Source organism: Pogona vitticeps, chromosome 1 (genome assembly GCF_051106095.1).
Source record: "Pogona vitticeps strain Pit_001003342236 chromosome 1, PviZW2.1, whole genome shotgun sequence".
Classification (NCBI taxonomy): domain Eukaryota; kingdom Metazoa; phylum Chordata; class Lepidosauria; order Squamata; family Agamidae; genus Pogona; species Pogona vitticeps.
Genome location: NC_135783.1, coordinates 297,513,822 through 297,532,005, shown reverse-complemented (window position 1 = coordinate 297,532,005; position 18,184 = coordinate 297,513,822). Strand labels below are relative to the sequence as shown.

Sequence of the window (18,184 nt, the reverse complement as noted above, 5' to 3'; positions counted from 1 at the left end):
GTGCTTACAATCGAAACGGCAGATTTCTGCAGCAAAAATATTCTACAATATTACATCTAAATTTCTTTTGTGCTTTTAAAAACATGAATAGAAGGCATACAGTAGATTGTATTCTTCGGTTGTCTCCATCAAATGTATTTTCCAAAACCCTATTGTAATTGGTGTAACTTTGGGCAATGAATTGCTGCAAGACAGAAAGTCATTTTGCAACACTGCACCTCAAGTTATACCATTTACATTACACTGGCAACAGGATTTTTTAAAAAGTGTATAGAAAAATTTGGGGCTTAACTGAAAATCTGTAAGATACATGTCAATACTGAAGGATTTCTCTACAGTATAGGTATTTAGACAACTCCTCATACTCATCAGAAGCATATATAAGGGATTGAAAGGTTGCCAAGGACTGCCATTCTCTCTTCTATGGGCACCATTGGTGCCCGTGCTGGGCATGCCTTCAGCTACTGTGAGAAGGGGACCCATACAGGTATTGATTTAGGGAACATAAAACTCCTTTTGGGAATGGGAAGGGAGTCTTGGGCTACCCGAATCATTCCTTTGCATAGAAAAACTTGATGCACATAAGTTATTTCTATTTATTTATTTTTAAATTTCAATTATATCTATGCTGCCTTTCTCCCCATAGGGGACCCAGGGCGGCTCACAACAGATGAGATAAGAAAATTAAAAAACACTATATAAATATCACATTTTAAAAACAATTAAATATATATTAAGATTTAAAAAATCAAGTGTAAAAACCATTAAAAACCATTAAAAACCTGTAAGTTAAAAACCAACCTTCCTGAGATAACTTACTGCTTAAAGTCCTGCCTGAAAATGAAGGTATTGACCTGACTGATGATGGAAGGGTAAGAAGGAGGGGCCCAGCCTGGCTTCTTGGAACAGTGCATTCCAAAGCCTGGGAGTAGCCATTGAGAAGGCTCTCCCTCATGTCCTCATCAAATGAGCTTCAGAAGGTAATAGAACTGAGAGAAGCGTCTCACCAGAAAATCTTAAAAATGGGGTGACACAATCCTTCACATATTTATTTATTTAAATATTTTTATCCCATCTTTCTCCTTAAAAAGGACACAAGGTGGCTTACATCAGTGAAAGACCCTATTGAAAGTTGAAAACACTGGGCATACAGACAGTGGTTAACTTCACGAAAAGACAATATTTAAAGCTAAGAACAATGAGTATAAAGAGGCATCCTACATCATTAAAAGGCAATACAGTATTAAAGCTAAAAACAGTAAGTACACATTTTTTTTTAAAAAAAAAATGCCACTATGAGAAATAGTAAACACAAAAATCCAGTCAAAGCAGTAATGGAGAACAATACATCTAAAAATCACAAAGAGGTAGCTAGTATAATCTGGACCGAAGTTGTATAGGGCTTTATAGTTAATAACTAGCACTTGGCTATCCACATTTAAGGCTCCTCTGACACTGTTAAATATATGGCTGGTTGAAGGTGTGGCTAATGCTAGCCTGTGTGCTACAAGATGCGCAAGCATGCCTTTCTAATACATGCCTTTATCTCTCTCTCTCTCTGCAGTACTTGTTTGTTCTGTTAAAAGATAAGGAATTGAGGGGTTGGATTTTTTTCACTGTAACTCCCAGAATCCCACTTGCAGCGTGGCCACACCAACCATGGGATTCTGGGAGCCCAATTAAAAACACACACAGACACACAAATGTCCGATATCTCTGATTCTACTGAAAGAATAACTTCTTCATGAGACGAATTGGGTAGCACAGAAGGACAGGTATAAACTGGTTTGTGCTTAACACATCAGGTCAGAAATTGTTCAAAAACAAGAGACATAATGTACAATACAGTGACAATTCAGCCATATATTTTTAAAGAGTGTGTAAAGAATGTAACACTGGAAATCATCCTGTATTTGCTCCAACTGGAATGAAGTAGACAGCCCACTAGATTCTGACTGACTGACCCAGGAAAGCTCATTTTGATTGCAACATGCGGCTCCCACCCTCCTTTCCTCCTTTCATTTCACAATTTCATTCTGAAGAAGGCAGGAGAAGGTCAAGTCCTTTCCTTGCTCAAAGTCACAGATGAGTGATGAGTCATAACCAAACGGTTGCTCCTGCTCAGTTTGCCTTGTAATCATATGCTAACATGATGGGATTTTATTTTCTGTGAAGGATTTATAGGTTTCCTGTGACTGGTTTGCCTTAACAGCTTCAGGAAGCAGCTGCTTTAGTGTGTGCTGAAGTGGATCACAGAGGTCCTGAAACAATTGGTGTTGTGGGAGGGAGGAAGGAAGGGGGGGATCAAGCCAACCTACTCTGGTCCTGAGGGGATTCCACATGGATGCAACTAAAAAAGATTACAGAAGCTGCTCGACATGATGTGAGTGCATTATGCACACAGGTGTGCACATGACTTTTCCTCAGTAGTGATGCGGCTCTGATTCAGAAAATCCCCAACCGAATCTTGCTAAATTGAGCGGATTCAGAATTCATCCAAAGGAAAGCAGGTGAATCCACAAAGCAACATAAAGAAAACCAGGGTCTTCCGATGTGATTTGGAGATTGAGAGACAAAGGGAAAAAGAGGCAAGTGGTCTGCAAAAACAACAATTTAAGGAAACTGCCAGAATGGGGAGAGGGAGAGACAGGTAGAGGCTACAGCTCTGTCACTGGCAGATTTAACTTCTGCTCTTACACAGCCAATTTATCAGGGCTCTCGAGTCACCGTGCTTTGAAGGGGGGATGTTGACGGAATACCTCAGCCTGCTTTTAGTCTATTAGTTTCCTATGGTCTGAAATGCTGCCGCAGGAAATGCTTCCGGCGGCAGCATTTACAAGGTCGCTGCCTTGAGTCCCTTACCAATAGCTACCTTGTCTATTCCTAATTCATCTGAAATGGACTGTAATTCACAAACATTCAGAGTAAAATAAACCTATTACTTTTAAAGCTACAAGGTTTTCCAAGGTTTTCTTTCTTCACTGTTCCTAAACCAGCATCCTTCCTTATTCCAACCCATCTTTTCCTTTCCAATCCACTCGTATTTGTACTCATCCTTCTCTCTTTTCCTAGAATCCAATTCCTCATTTATTCTTGCTGTTGTTTGTTGGAATCTGTTCTGAATGTGAATTATTGTTTTTAGTAGTGAGAAGCAGACAGTGTCTATCCCTTCAACCACTCCTCCCCACTTTGGCCTTAGTTGCATAGGTTTACAGTGATTTTAAATTCGGTGGGGTTTTGTTTTTGTTTTCATGATAGGCAAGTACCTTTAGTGTCTGAATTGTGTTGAACTTTACCTACTGTCTGGGCTTCTGGCCTTTGCCATGACCTTGTGCATGCATGCCCACACCTCTGTGACAAAGATGATATTACTATTTCATGGTTTCTTGCACAGACACAGAACCTATCTGTGTAAAATCTGCAAGTTTCTCCTTTAGGAGCACCACTCTGATATCTGTCTTCCAGATACAACCTTAATATTATGTAGGGATACATTATAGTTAGGGTTAACATCTCCTTCACCATCTGCGGCCTTTCCCCAGTTGTCCCCAATGATGCAAGTGCTTTTTTAAAAAAACAGCAGCCAAGAACGAAGGGGTGACATGTTCTCTGCCAATACTTTAAGCAACAGCCTCTTCACTCTCTCTTTCAATCCTGCTAGACATCACACTTACAATTTGCCCCACAAATAAAATTTTGGAACCAGAACTAAGGTGTGCATTTGTGTGTATATGTTGTTCAATTATGTACGCTCCATTTTCAAATGTTGTTTCTTAAATCACCTTCACCCAGCATGGAAGTTAACTCTTCTGTTGTACCTTACCTTTTGGTACTATATTGTTTAAATTCATTACATTTAAATATAAGCATGTCTAGAAAGACACTGTACTGTTTTTCTCTTTTGAATTACTTAATGCAAAATACTGAATCCCCACTCCTTTCTGTCCAAGGACAAGTAGCCGATATAAGGCCTATAAGGCAGATGGAGACACAAGAGTAATAGGGTTGAAGTGTCACATTCATAGACAGTTCAGAGCAATCAAAAGGCAAGTCCTGTTGGCTTGACCCACCAACAAATTAGGCCAGATTGTTTTGATGTAAGCTTATTTAGTCCCATTAGCTTCAGCACATATCACCACTAAGGCAGCATTTGTAGATCAAGCTGTCCTTGTTGCTAAGGTTAATTACACTGTCGTCTAGCTGGCGGATTCTAACACTCTGAGTAGCAGCCTAGAGGTAGTATACACGCAGGATGCCATACCTCCAGTGCTGGTTTATTGCTATGATTCATTAACATTAAGCTGACATTGCAAGGTGATTTGGGAGGTCGAGCGGAGCAGAGAGGGTAGCCTGCTGCTACCACCCTTGGAAGAGCCATGACTGTACAAAGCTATGCCAGGCACCGAAGCAGGGGAGAAGAGAGAAAAGGAACCATGGTGGGTAGGACATGGCAGAGCTTGGAAACTAGCCATGCTGCCTGGGGGGGTTGTGGGAGCTGTCATCCAAAGCAGTAACATTTACAGGTTTCAAGACAGAGCCAGTCTAGACAAAGGCCCTCTCGCCCAATTCGGAAGGCATTCAGACCATTATGAAATCAGACGACGCACACAGAGTCCTGTGTCTCAGAGCTAGAACGGACCGGGTGTCAGAAGATGCGTCCTGCTTGCCTTGCAGACAAAACACTGTGCAAGTCATGTCAGTGAATGAATGCACATTGCACATCATCATTGCTAGACAGAGGTGCAAAGCTCTGCGGGAGCAATGATAGGAAGTGCATAAAACTCATGCTGCTCTTGCAGCAGTCGCATCAAGAAATGGGACAATAATAAAACCAATCAGGCATATTTTTTTATGGATGGGGTCATCAATCAGAAAGAGCGCATCAAAGGAGGACTGGTATTGTGGCACAGAACCAATCCAAACATGCCGAGGAAACATTTTCACCAAAGGGACTTTCAAGCGCCATGCCAAGACTATTCATCCTCTCAGATCTTTTGGACTGCTGTTGCTGAACTGACAGCTGTGCAAATATTTCTAGTTAGTGACAATCCACTTTTTCAAAACTAAGGGGCAGCACTTCAGAACTACCTGAATTATTCATGCCCTAGCCCTGACGATCTATACAGTACCTCAGAAGCAAAGTACAATGGAAACAAATATATAAGAGTACAGCTTGTCTCTTTTGAGACAGAATTATGATTATGATAGGGGCACTAACACTGGAACATTTACGTGTACAAGAATGAGAAGAAGAAATAGCCCATGTCATTTCAAATCCTCACATCAAATGTTCAGTTAAAAGACACAGAATGTATGTTTGCAAAAAGAAAAAAACTCACATTGTGTTGGCTCATAACATGTGTTTCAAGAGACTAAATGCTGCTTTAGATGCACCTGCAAGCAATTGAAAACAGATTAATGCACATATCCATGTTCATGACTGGTTGGCAGCTACATCTGGGGAAGCCCAAGGTATGTGAAAATGCCACTGCAAATGTAACCGCCCCAGGCACAGTGCATGTGTCATCAGAGAGGATTTAAACATGTTCCACAAAGAAGTTGCTCACGGATTCAAGTATGAAGCAGAACTTTCAAGTGTGCCCTTGGAAAGAGCAGATGGGGAGAAAGCAGAGGCCCATACCTGATCCAATGATAGCAAAATCCCTATTTGGCCTTGAACTTAGCTATGAGTGATTGTTGGCTAGCCACATGCTCTCAGCTTGAATTATTTTGCTGGGTTGTTGTGAAGATCCAAAATCGGAAGGAGGAAAGATACAGTACATCTGTCCCTCACCCTTTCTCCACCCTGAGCTCACCGGAGGAATGATAAGAGATAAATTCAATTGGTTCTTCCAATTATGACTTTGCAGTCTCATACCTTCTATCTCACAAATGGAGAAAATCTCCTGTATTACTCAATTGTTTCTCATCTGTCAACCAAGAATCACAGGAGGAAGAGAAATTGCAGGGAAGGTGAACCTTTGAAAGAAAAACAAATCCTTAAATATACAGATTTGGGTGTAAGTAACACTGAATCAGCCCATTGGCATCAAACAGGCTTAAATAGACTTAATAGAAACAGGCTTAATAGAAACAGTTGTGTTTCTATTAAGTACTACCTGAGTTCTACGAGTCTGTTCTACATATGGCTGGATCCACCCCACAGCAACTGCTGTCATTCCTACAGAGCTTTCAAGTTCCTCTGAATGCAAAAACATTTCATGAGTCTTATATATTCATCACATACATTTCATTAAATCAGTAATTAAAAAGCTGGAGAAAGAAGCTGGATAAAAAAGAGAAACTTGCATGAGCTTTTGCTTAAGTAATTGGACTGTCTCATTCACCCGCCCACCCATAAGTACACCCAGAGGTGAATTTAGTTCTGCTATGAAACAACGTCTCTTTTTGGGGCAGAGCTCTGCCTCAGGTCAATAGTCTGGGGAAAGGCTGCAGGAACAAAGGCAAAGCACCACCATTTACTACATGTAATGTAATAAATGTAATGTAAACACCCTCCTATTTGCCTCCCTCCCCCCACAAGCGAGAACTGTGCAAACAGCAATGCCAAACGCAGTGCAATATAAAGGAAGGAGGTGCTCTCTGTTCCAGCTGTCCCAAATATAGGGCCTTTCCCAATGGTTATGGACCAAAACCCTCATTGTCCTTCACTGGCCACACTACCTGGGGTCGATAGAAGCAGCAATTCAAAACAGTGTGTGGCACTACACTGAAGCAGGCCTATCTCTTTGATATGGTGTTTTGGAGCATTCAAACTGCTCCACAAATACTATTTCAGTAATCCTTACAACAGCCCTGTCAAGTCTGCCTACGCCATATAGTTCTCCACACAGCCAACTGGAAGAGAAGTGGCTTGCTTAAGAATGCTTTCGTGCTGAAGGACTCAACCAGACAATATATGTGGATTGGATTGAGGAGAGCTGTAGCTGTAGTCCCTTTCCCCCATAGATCTGGAATCACTCACTCCAAGCTTCCATACTTCTTTTAATTTTCTGCTGAATGTAATCCGAGTTCTTCCAATTTCAACACCATAAGAGATCACCTCTCTTCCTCCAGGTTCTCTGCCCTGGTTCCTCTTCCCCCTTCCCTCCCGCAAGGAGAGGCACAGGTAAGGCCCTCCCATAGATGGCATCTCAGTTGATGCCAGGGGAGTTTTAATTGTGCATGATCCATAGGAACCGGTGTTTGGGGGGTGGGGGGCCATGGATGGAGCTGATACATCTGGAACAAACCAGGCTGCCCCCTCCCTCCACAGAAAGAGTGAAGGAAAATAATCCAGGCAGCAGAAAGGATCCATTCAAATCTCCTGTGGCATCATGTGGATCTGTTAAACTAATGCAAATCGATGAGTAATGGAACCGCCTCTTCAACAGGAGCAAATAGGATGTGTATGTCTGGATGAGCCCTATGGTGGTATGTGAAGCACCGGCCTTGCTCGCAGCTCATACTCTTCACAACTGTATATTGTTCTAACAACTATCGACTGGCTGTGATAATAGGCAAATGTTGGGGTGCTAGTTTTTTGTTTGTCAGGGTTGCTGAAAGTTTTCAGACTGGCCAAGGTTCTTCATCATATTTGCTCCAACATTAACATTAAAATTAGCTGCTATTCTTACACTTCTAGATTCGGTTGCTCTGCTGATACCCAAAGCCAAAATAAATTAAATGTTTAACCTGGCTTTTGTATATGTACAATGCAAAAAACACTCTGTTGATGCAAACAGCTTTTCATCCTTCAAAAGACAACTCTTTCCATAGTATCCCTGATGACAAGCAACTGAACTGAATCGAATCTCTAGTAAAACAACTGCAGGAAACAGGGGAAGGGGGGGGAGAGAGAACGCTGCCGAAGAATATATTTGAAGGAGGGAAAGGGGGGATGGGGGGAGTAGGACAGTTTTAGGAAAAAAGTGTATGTACTGTAAGCTTTGGCAAACTTTAAAGCTATCATAATACCATTAGCTGTGTGCATAGAAGTGCCCATTCCTATTGGCATTGCTCTTAAGCAATATGTCCATCAACTATTCCAAAACATGATTGCTGTCATTGCTGTCATACATCCTAACGAGCTGCAGGTGTTAACATGTTGCTCGATATAATCACTCCGTATTATCCAATTTTCCAAGATAGACACATAGAATGCTACAGTCCCTCCTCCTTCCCCTCAAATAAGATGGCTGTTGGTATGTGCCATCAAGCTGCTTCTCATTTAGAGCACCCTATGGAGTGCTGTAAAGTGCTTCTCATTTACCTTATACGCTATGGAGACAAGTGAGATGTTCAAGGAGTAGTTACTACTGCTGTTTTTCCAAGGCCAAGCAGGGATTTGAACCTGAGTCCTAATCTCACAGGCTGTCCACCACACCATACTGCCCCCCAATATAATTGCAGAACCTTTTCCTCTCTCTCACCTGAGCCTTTTTTCCTGATTCCTCTTATACACAACTTCATCCTAGAGAATTCCAGAGAGAAAGATGCACTGGAAAGTGCCTTTTGTGACAAGACCAACTAATTAAGCTTGCTGTGGTTTCAGGACGAAACAATTTGTGGTCTGGCATGCCCCAGTGTTCTTGTCTGCCTGTCAACCTGCCTGCGGATCCATCTGCCAGCAGAGAATAGCTCTTCTTAAATTTGTCAAAGTGGACCCAAGCCTGTGAAAACTTGTGCCAGGAGGCATCTGGTAACCTTTAGGGTGCCACCAGACTAGTACATGCCTCCTTTCTCTGTATCTTTCCTTCTCTACCTCTTTAATTCCCCTCTTTTGCTGAAATCTGAATTGCAAACCCATCCAGGCACAGATATAACCTTTTGCTTTCCATTCATGCATATGGCTGTTTAATATACCTACTGGCATTTTCACACAAGTAAATCACCAGGGCATAAAACAGAAGGATTCGCCGCAGCAGAGGCTGTGCTTAGTGGCTGTTAATAATAAGCAAAGAGACCTACACACACAATAATAGACCTCTGAGAACTACCTGTCACCCGGAGTAAACAGTGCACAGGGCGGGGGCGGCCAGTCCGGCTGGCTGGCTGGGCGCAACCTTCAAAACCGCCTGGGGATCGCTTTGTTTACCTGCCTGCCCACCTGCCCCATCCTACACGAAGAGGTGGCAAATGGCCAGTTCACCCCAGCCAGAACTCCCCAGGACACGGGTGGCGGAGAGAGGAAGGGCATCTGCCATCATTCCTGCCCTTTCCCGTCGCCCTTGTCAACAAATCAGACACCGTGGCCACTCTCTCCCCGTCCCCCGCCCCCGCCCGCCTGGACCCCGCTTTCCACCCAAAGTTTATTTACGGGCCCGTCCGTGGGAGGGCGTCGCGGGCGGGCGGGGGCGCGCGTTGCTTCCCCCCCCCTTTCCCGGCCGGGGCTGCAACCCGCCGCCCTCCTCCCCAAAGCCCCGCCGACCTGCCAGGCTGTTGTAACAGTCGACCTCGATGCTCTCCACGAGTTGCCCCTGCTCCTCCGTGAGTTGGCCCGGGCTGGCGCCGCCGCTGCTCCTGCCGCTGCCGCTGGGGCCGGAGGCGGCGGCGGCGGAGGGCGAGCCGGCATCGGCGGCGGCGGCGGCGTCCTCCTCCTGGGCCAGCGGCAGCCCCTTCAGCTCCAGCAACGCCCGGTGGTACTTGCCGATGGCTTCCCGGAATTTCTTCTCCTTGTAGCACTGCGCCCCTTGGCTCTTGAAATCCAGCGCCCTCCGGATCAGCTCGGCGGGCTCGGCGGCGGCAGGCTGGATGCCCGCCGCGCCCCCTCGGTGCGAGGCCCCCCCCGCCGCCCCGCCGCCGCCGCCGCCGCTGCCCAGGGCGCAGTGTCCGTCCGCGGCTGCCCGGCTGCCCGGGTTCCCCTTTCCCGCCGCAGCGGAGCCCTTGCGCTCCATGCCCGCCCTCACTGGGGCCGCCGCCGCCGCTCCGCTCCCGATCGCGGACAGTGCGGCGCCTGGGTCCCGCGCCCCCTGCCTGCCTGCCTCCCTCCTTCGCTGCGCGGCGGAGAAATCGGGCTGGTGCCACCCCTCGGCTTGGCTGGGCTCCGGCTCCCGGCGCCTGTCCTCCAGCGCGGCCGTCCAGTTGGGGAGCGGGAGCCGCCTCCGCCTCCGCCTCCGCCTCCTCCCGCAGGGTGTCTGGCTGGCTGGCTCCCGCGTTGTTGTGTTATGATGGTGGGGATGATTACGGGGCGGGGAGGATTGCGGGGTGGGGGAGAGAGAGAGAGGGAGACGAGCAGGGTAACCCGGAAGGAGCTCCGCGCGCACACCCGCGCGCACAGGCGAGGGGAGCGGCGGCGCAGGGAGTGGAAGTCTTTGCCCGGGAGCCCGCCGAGCGCTCCCGTCGGGCGAGGTGGGGCGGGGTGGGAGGTTGAAATGAAGCGAAACGAGAACCGGGAGCCGCGAAACTGGGTGAGGTGACGAGGGAGGGCGGAACAAAGCAGAGCCCCAACCCACTTACAGCGGGGTCCGGGGGGGGGGGGTCCCTAAAGACTGGAGCATCCTTTAGGAGGAGAGCGCTGGTGGAGAGGGGGAAGGAGGAGAAAGGGACCGGGCTTGGGAGCGGTGGGAGAGCCAGAGCCTGGAAGAGGTCAAGTTTTGGACGGAGACTGTCAAGAGCGGAGAGTTATACCTTCCCATACTTATACTATGCGTAGGCTATATGAGCAGCAGTGAGCCACGGGTTAGTAGGTAGTATCCTATTGATACTACCAACATGAATTTGACCCACCTCTGGGAGGCAGTGGAAGGCGGGAGGGCCTGGCGTGCTCTGGTCCAAGGGGTCACAAAGAGTCGGACACGACAAAACAACAACAACATCTATTGAACCCATGAACGAGTGACCTCCAAAAGGTCCTTTCATTAACACCTTCATTCTTCACTTGCAATGGCAAGGCCGAAGCTTCCTTTATGGAGCAAATCCATCTCATATTTGGGCTTCCTCTTCCCTTGTTGCCTTCAGGTTTTCCCAGCATTATTGTCTCTTGAGGAAAATCTTGTCTTACAATATGACTAAAGTAGGATGGCCTCGCTTTTGACATTTTTTGCTTCCACAGAAGGGCCAGTCTTGACTCAATCTAGAACCCACTTATATGTCTTTCTGGTGTTTTGTGGCGTGTCATAAAGCCCTTTTACAAATGAATCAAACATTTCTTTATTTTTGTTTTTCCTCAGCTTTATATAATACAGTATATGTTTACATATACTGTAAAATGATAGTGATTGTGCTGAGAAATGCAAAGAGAAAGTCCAGACAGTCTGTGGAACTGTCAGGGATGGACCTCGGAGAGGATGATGGTAATTTGGGTGCTTTTGCCCTTTTAGTCACCTTGAAAGATATGTTCTTGGTCATGATCTACCACACGAAAGATGCTCCTTATTTCAAAGTACAACAAAGCCAACAGTTATGAATGATACATCAACTTTCTGGTACCTCACAGTTTGAAATTTTGATCCGAAAGATCCTGTTTCTTCCCTTCTGGTTGTCCTTAACTCTCAGTAGTCACTGGCCCATGACTCCTGGACAGATGTGCACTTTGGGGTGAGGGGAGGTTTTGCAATTATCCACCTGCTTCTTCTCTGCCGAGGTGCTTAGTAACTTTGTCACTTACCCAAGGAGCCCTTGCTCACAGGGCACCTCTCTTGTAGCTTGTATTTGACCCTGGGAGTCAAATACAAACTGAGATTCATGAGAGCTCTTGAAATGCTCTTCAAACACAACCCGAGCCTCTTCAAGCACATACAGCCGTTTCAATAAAAGGTACACAGCAGGGCATAGATCATTACACTGAGTGTTTCATTTGACAGATATTCAGGATGTAGCCCCCCCCCCCAATGATGAAGCTCACCACATGGCCTTGAGCCACTCACTTTCTCTCAGTCTGATCTATCTCACCAGGTCACTGTGAGGGTAAAGAAGAGAGAGAGAAAGGCATGTACAAAAATAAATAAATAAATAAAGATGAGCATCTGCTCCAGACTTCCACAAGATCCCTGTGGGACTGAAACACCTTCCCCAGGACACAGTCTATGTCATGCTATGCCTTGCTGAGTCATCTTCTGAGGCAGAAGATGATCTCTTGCATTTGGAGGTAGTCAGTGGCCCTCTTGGAAGCCTGGCAGAGAAAGGCAAGTGCCAGTTCTGCCAGTGAAGCATCAGCCTGCCATATAGGAGACCCATTTGCCTCATGGAATGGCAAGGAGCCAAAAGATTAGAACATCAATGTTTTAAGGGTCCATGATAGCTGATTACAAACCACTGGAAGCCTTGAAAGAGGCATGCTAAGAGCTATGAATACTGTGAATCTGGACAATTATCTTTGTGGGAGACAATTCACAAAACTAGCTCTTGCATGTTACTCAACTCTGCCTTGCCAAAATTCCTTGGAACCTGTTGTGACCCAGATGGTGTGCCAAGCTGCCTTTGCCTGTGCCCTACATTTAAGGTGATGGATTACTTGGACTGGACTTCTAGCTTGACCCATGGACTAGGATTTGGAATTGGACTGACTTTTAAGATGTAGCCAAGCACATACTACTTGTAGACATAACAATCTGAGCCTGACCATTAGCTAAACAGAGTTTCTTTTGGAGATATTCAAATCAGTTCCACCCTTTGCCCTTGTTGTTTAAAATCTTGATTGCATGGGCATCATGGCCCAGTTCTTCTTTGTGCTGCGCGTGTTGCACAAATGACATATCTTTTGGAAACAATTGTAGACATCTGTTGCATGCTGAATTGTATGAGATAGTGGGCAGCTGATGATGTTAATGATGCTTTCTTAACTAGAGGCAGTTTACCTCCTAAAGTCATGCCATTTGCATAGCTCAGATTAGATTAGGCATCCTTCAGTCTCGAGAGACTATTTTATATTTATTTATTTATTTATTTTATTTCTATCCCGCCTATCTGATCATATTAGACCACTCTAGGCGGCTTACAGTAAAAACAACAATGTAATTTTAAAACTTTACAGCAGAAACTTAAATAAAAATATAATAATAATAAAGAACAGAATAAGAAAAAAGATCGTCAAGGGTTTTCTGTTGGGAAGGCCCGCCTATACATCAATGTTTTTAGTTGTTTCTTAAAAATGCCCAGCGAGGGAGCCGCGCGAATCTCAGGGGGCAAGTTGTTCCAAAGGCGAGGAGCCACCGCCGAGAAGGCCCGGATTCTGGTCTTTTCCTTTCGGGCCTCTCTCGGCGTTAGGCTCCTCAGCCTTATCTCCTGGCTCGCGCGAGTGACACGGGTAGATCTAGATGGGAGAAGGCGTTCCGCCAAGTATCGAGGTCCTAAACCGTTTAGGGCTTTGTAAGTAAGCGTTAACACTTTGAAATCAATGCGGAATCGGATTGGCAGCCAATGCAATGCGGCCAGAGTGGGGGAGATATGTTGGTATCTTCTCAGCCCACTGAGTAGTCTGGCCGCCGCATTCTGCACCACCTGTAGTTTCCGCAGCAATCTCAAAGGTAGCCCCACGTAGAGCGCATTACAGTGGTCTAATCTCGAGACTACAAGCGCATGCACCAGAGTGGTGAGAGACCCCACATCAAGGTAGGGCCGCAGCTGGGCTATCCGCCTGAGATGGAAAAAAGCGGAACGGACCACGGACGCCACCTGGGTCTCCATGGTGAGCGCCGGGTCAAGATGGACACCCAAGCTACGGACCCCATCCCTGGCGGGCAGGGTCACCCCCCCAAAAATGAGGGAGTTTCCCATGTCCCCAGGTGTGGGGGCGCCCACCCTCAGTACCTCTGTCTTGTCCGGGTTCAGCCTCAGCCCGTTCTCCTGCATCCATTCCTGTACAGCCTCCAGGCAACGCTGAAGGGACAGAACGGCATCTCCTGCAGTTGGAAAAAAGGAGATGTAGAGCTGTGTGTCATCCGCATATTGATGGCACTGCGCTCCACACCTCCTGATGACCCCTCCCAGCGGCCTCATGTAGATATTAAACAGCATTGGGGAGATGATCGACCCCTGTGGGACCCCACAATTAAGGCACCACGGGGCCGAAACATTCTCCCCAAGCTGTACTCTCTGGGGACGGTCCTCCAAGAAGGAACGGAGCCAAGCAAAAGCCCGGCCACCTATCCCCAACTCGGCGAGCCTCCCCAGGAGGATACCATGGTCAATGGTATCAAAGGCCGCTGAGATATCGAGGAGTACCAACAGAGACACTTTGCCCCTGTCGGCCTCCCTCAATAAGTCATCACACAGGGCGACCAATGCCGTTTCTGTCCCATGGCGCGGCCTGAAGCCCGACTGGAATGGATCCAGGGCATCTGTTTCATCCAGGAACGCCTGGAGCTGATCGGCCACCACCCTCTCGACTACCTTGCTTAAGAAAGAAACATTGGCGACGGGCCTATAGTTGCCAATTTCGTCCGCCGCCAAACTGGGTTTCTTTCTTATGGGCCTAATGAGTGTTTCCTTGAGGGCAGAGGGATATCTACCCTCAAGGAAAGACCCATTAATTATTACAGAAGCCCATTCCGTTGTTGAGGGCCTGGCTGCCTTGATTAGCCAGGCCGGGCAGGGGTCCAAAGAGGAGGTGGTGGCACGACAGCGATCAAGCGTCCTGGCCACAGTGTCGGGCGATACGGGCTGAAAAGAGTCAAAAGACACCGGGCAAGACGGAGCGCTGGACATCCCAACTTGACTCACTGTATTCAAAAAAGGAGCGAGATCCCGGCGGATGGCCTCGACTTTGGATTTAAAAAATGCTGCAAATTGGTCCGGGGTAAGACTAGGGGGAGGCCTATCTCCCGGGCCAACTCCGGATAGGTCACGTACTATACGGAATAGTTCCGCCTGCTGGTTGGATGCCTCACTTATCCGGTTAGCGAGGTAAGTTCTACTGGCAGCCTTTACCTTAGACTGGTAAAGGTTAGTTGCGACCTTAACAGCTATACGATTGAAAACCGTCGGGTCCTTTCTCCATTTGCGCTCCAGCCGTCTCCTGACCCGCTTCGACACCCGAAGATCCTGGTTAAACCAGGGCGCCGGGCGATCTCTGCGGCGGAGAGGGCGTTTAGGTGCGATCGTGTCAATGGCACTAGTCGCGGCGGTGAGCCAGCCGTCAACCAGGGCCTCGACAGGAGCGCCAGCCAGGTCAGCCGTAACCCCTCTCATGGCATCCTGGAATCCAATCGGATCCAGTAGCCTTCGAGGGCGGACCATGACAATAGATCCCTGCTCCCTGCGATACAATACTATGGTATTGTGCTCTGTTTGGAGGACTTGGAACAGTGTCTAGTGTGGCTGAGAAGGCCATTTCGAGAGTGACAATCCCTTCCACACTGAAGACAAATACAGTCTGTACTCCGTCTAGCTCCCTGATTTTGCTGCTTTCGTGACTGCCTCTTTGCCTCAGCCTGCTGGACAAGGGTCTCTTCAAATTGGGAGAGGCTGTGATGCACCGCCTGCCTCCAGGCTGAACGCCCAGATGTCAGAGTTTCCAATCTGTTGACGTCCCTTCCTAAGGCCTTCAGATCCTGCTTGCAGATATCCTTGTATCACAGTTGTGGTCTCTCTCTGGGGCGATTTCCCTGCACTAATTCTCCATACAGGAGATCTTTTGGAATCCGACCACCAGCCATTCTCACAACATGCCCAAGCCAACATAGATGTTGCTGTTTCAGTAATGTATACATGCTAAAAATTCCAGCTTGATCTAGGACTATTCTATTGTCCTGCCAGGTGATACCAAAAATATGTTGTTGACAATGCATATGGAAGGTATTCAGGTTCCTCTCCTGCCGTGCACAAAGGGTCCAGGACTCACTGCAGTACAGAAGTGTGTTCACGATACATGCTCTATAGACTTGGATCTTGGTGTATGCTGTCAGCTTCTTTTTGAGCCATACTCTCTTTGTGAGTCTTGAGAACATGGTAGCTGCTTTGCCAATGTGTTTATCCAGCTTGACATCTAGGGAGAGAGTGTAAGAGATTGTTGAGCCAAGGTACACAAATTCATGAACAACTTCCAATTCTTGTGTGGAAATGGTAATAGAGGGAGGTGAGTCCACGCCCTGGCCCATGACTTGTGTTTTCTTAAGGCTGATTGTTAGTCCAAAGTCTTGGCAGGCCTTCCTAAAACAATTCATGAGTTGTTGGAGGTCTTCAGCAGAGTGGGCAACAATGGCTGCATCATTGGCGAAGAGGAAGTCCCGTATGCATTTCAGCTGGACTTCGCTCTCAATCTAGAGAGATTAAAGAGCTTTCCGTCTGCTCTAGTCCAGAGATAAGACACTTTCTGTTGCAGTTTCAAAAGCATGCTTCAGCATGATAGCGAAAAAGATCCCAAACAGGGTTGGTGTGAGGACACAGCCCTGTTTCACTTAACTTCGGATGTCAAAGGGATCTGATGCTGAGCCATCAAAAATCTACAGTGCCCTTCATTCCTTCATGAAAGGACCTGATGATGCTAAGGAGTCAGGGTGGACATCCAATCTTGGGAAGGATTTTAAAAAGGCCATCCCTGCTAACCAAATCAAAGGTCTTTGTGAGATCTATGAAGGCCACAAAGAGTGGCTGTTGTTGTTCCCTGCATTTCTCCTGCAACTGTCTGAGGGATAATACCATGTGAGTGGTGGATCTATTAGCTCAAAATCCACACTGTGATTCTGGATAGACTCTGTCTGCAAGCACCTGGAGCCTCTTCAGCAAAACACGGGCAAGCAGCTTCCCTACAATGTTGAGAAGAGAGATGCCACGGTAGTTATTACAGTCACCTCTGTTCTTGTACAATGTGACGATGTTTGCATCCTTCATGTCCACCTTCGCTCCAGCAAAGACGAAAGACTTCATACAGTTTGGTGGTGATGGTCTCTTTACAGCACTTCAGCACTTCAACAGGGATGTTATCCTTTCCAGTTGCCTTGCTGGAGGCAAGCAAGGCCGCTTTTATTTCTGCTAAGGTTGGTTCACTGTCCAACTCTTCCAAGACAGGCAGGTACTCAATGTTATTTAATGCTTCTTCGGTTACTACATTCTCTCTGGAATATAGCTCAGAGTAGTGCTGCACCCAGCAGTCCATCTGCTGTGCTCAGTCCTGGATGATCACGCCTGTAGCAGACTTCAAGGGAGCAGATTTCTTCTGTATTGGACCTAAAGCCTGCTTGATACCGTCATACATTCCCCTGATGTTACCTGTGTCTGCTGCTACAGTATCTGTATCTGAGAGCAGAGCTGAAGCCAATAATCATTGGAACATCTCCTGGCAGCCTGTTGGACTTGGCTACGAGCAGCTCAAAGAGCTTGCAAGTTGTACTCGCTAGGACAGGCTTTGTATGCTGCTAGAGCTCTCCTCTTATCCTCGATGGCTGGCATCAATTCCTTCGAATGGACTTTGAACCAGTCATTTTGTCCTCTTGCCAAATGTGGACAAAGCGGTGTTATAAACAGCGTTCTTGATCTGGCCACTAAGTGTTTCCATATGTATACACACACATGCACAGACTTGTAAGACAGATTATTTGAATAAAGACCTGACAGTTGAGAGAGAATGATGCTGTTACAAAAGATGCTGTGGTGTGTGAGGTAGAAAAACTAGAAATAGTAATGTGAGTGCACCTTAATTACTGATCATTAAAGTCCGAGTGACTCATAGACATTAAGGATATGAAAGTCCTATTTGATTGCATTTAGTCATCTTTTGGCAACAATGTCCAGGTATAAGTGTCTCAGTCAGTCTCTTTCTTGATAGTGGTTTGATGAATTCTACATAATCGAATATGCAATGCTTAATTTTACAGCATTATCTTTGCCAGACCTAGGCAATCAGTTATGCTTTCCCTGTAATGGGTGTCAACAGCCATTTGACATTGTCCACACCAGACAAAACAGCCAGTTCCTGTACTGCTCAAGGCGGGGGGGGGGGGGGAGGTAGTGCCTGACATACTTTGTCAAACATGGCAGGATTTACTAGTGCAGAAAAATCTTGACAGATAAAACCTAAGAAGGCAGATAAAAAGAAGAACGTCAAAGCCTACACATAACTCATAAGGAATCTGGAGTCTGGCTTTGTCCGGGCTACAGATGAGAAAGACAAATTTAATGACAGTGGCTGTATTCTTCCAAAACAGTTAATTATGAGTATCATAACTAACTTTTCGCCAAAGTGCAAAATAGAACAAGTGCTTTCAATGCTGAAACAAAATGCTATTAAAGAACAGCAGTATTGCTA

General features: G+C 46.6%; 1 protein-coding gene across 1 annotated transcript in view; it reads right to left on the bottom strand.

Annotated features, from left to right (window-relative positions):
- Positions 1-10,370, bottom strand: part of TTC9 (tetratricopeptide repeat domain 9) — a 60,328-nt gene extending 49,958 nt beyond the window's left edge. The window contains exon 1 of the mRNA XM_072986173.2: positions 9,431-10,370. Coding sequence (XP_072842274.2) covers positions 9,431-9,896 — 466 coding nt within the window. The 5' untranslated portion in view covers positions 9,897-10,370. The remainder of the gene's footprint in view (positions 1-9,430) is intronic.
- Positions 10,371-18,184: the final 7,814 nt, after the last annotated feature.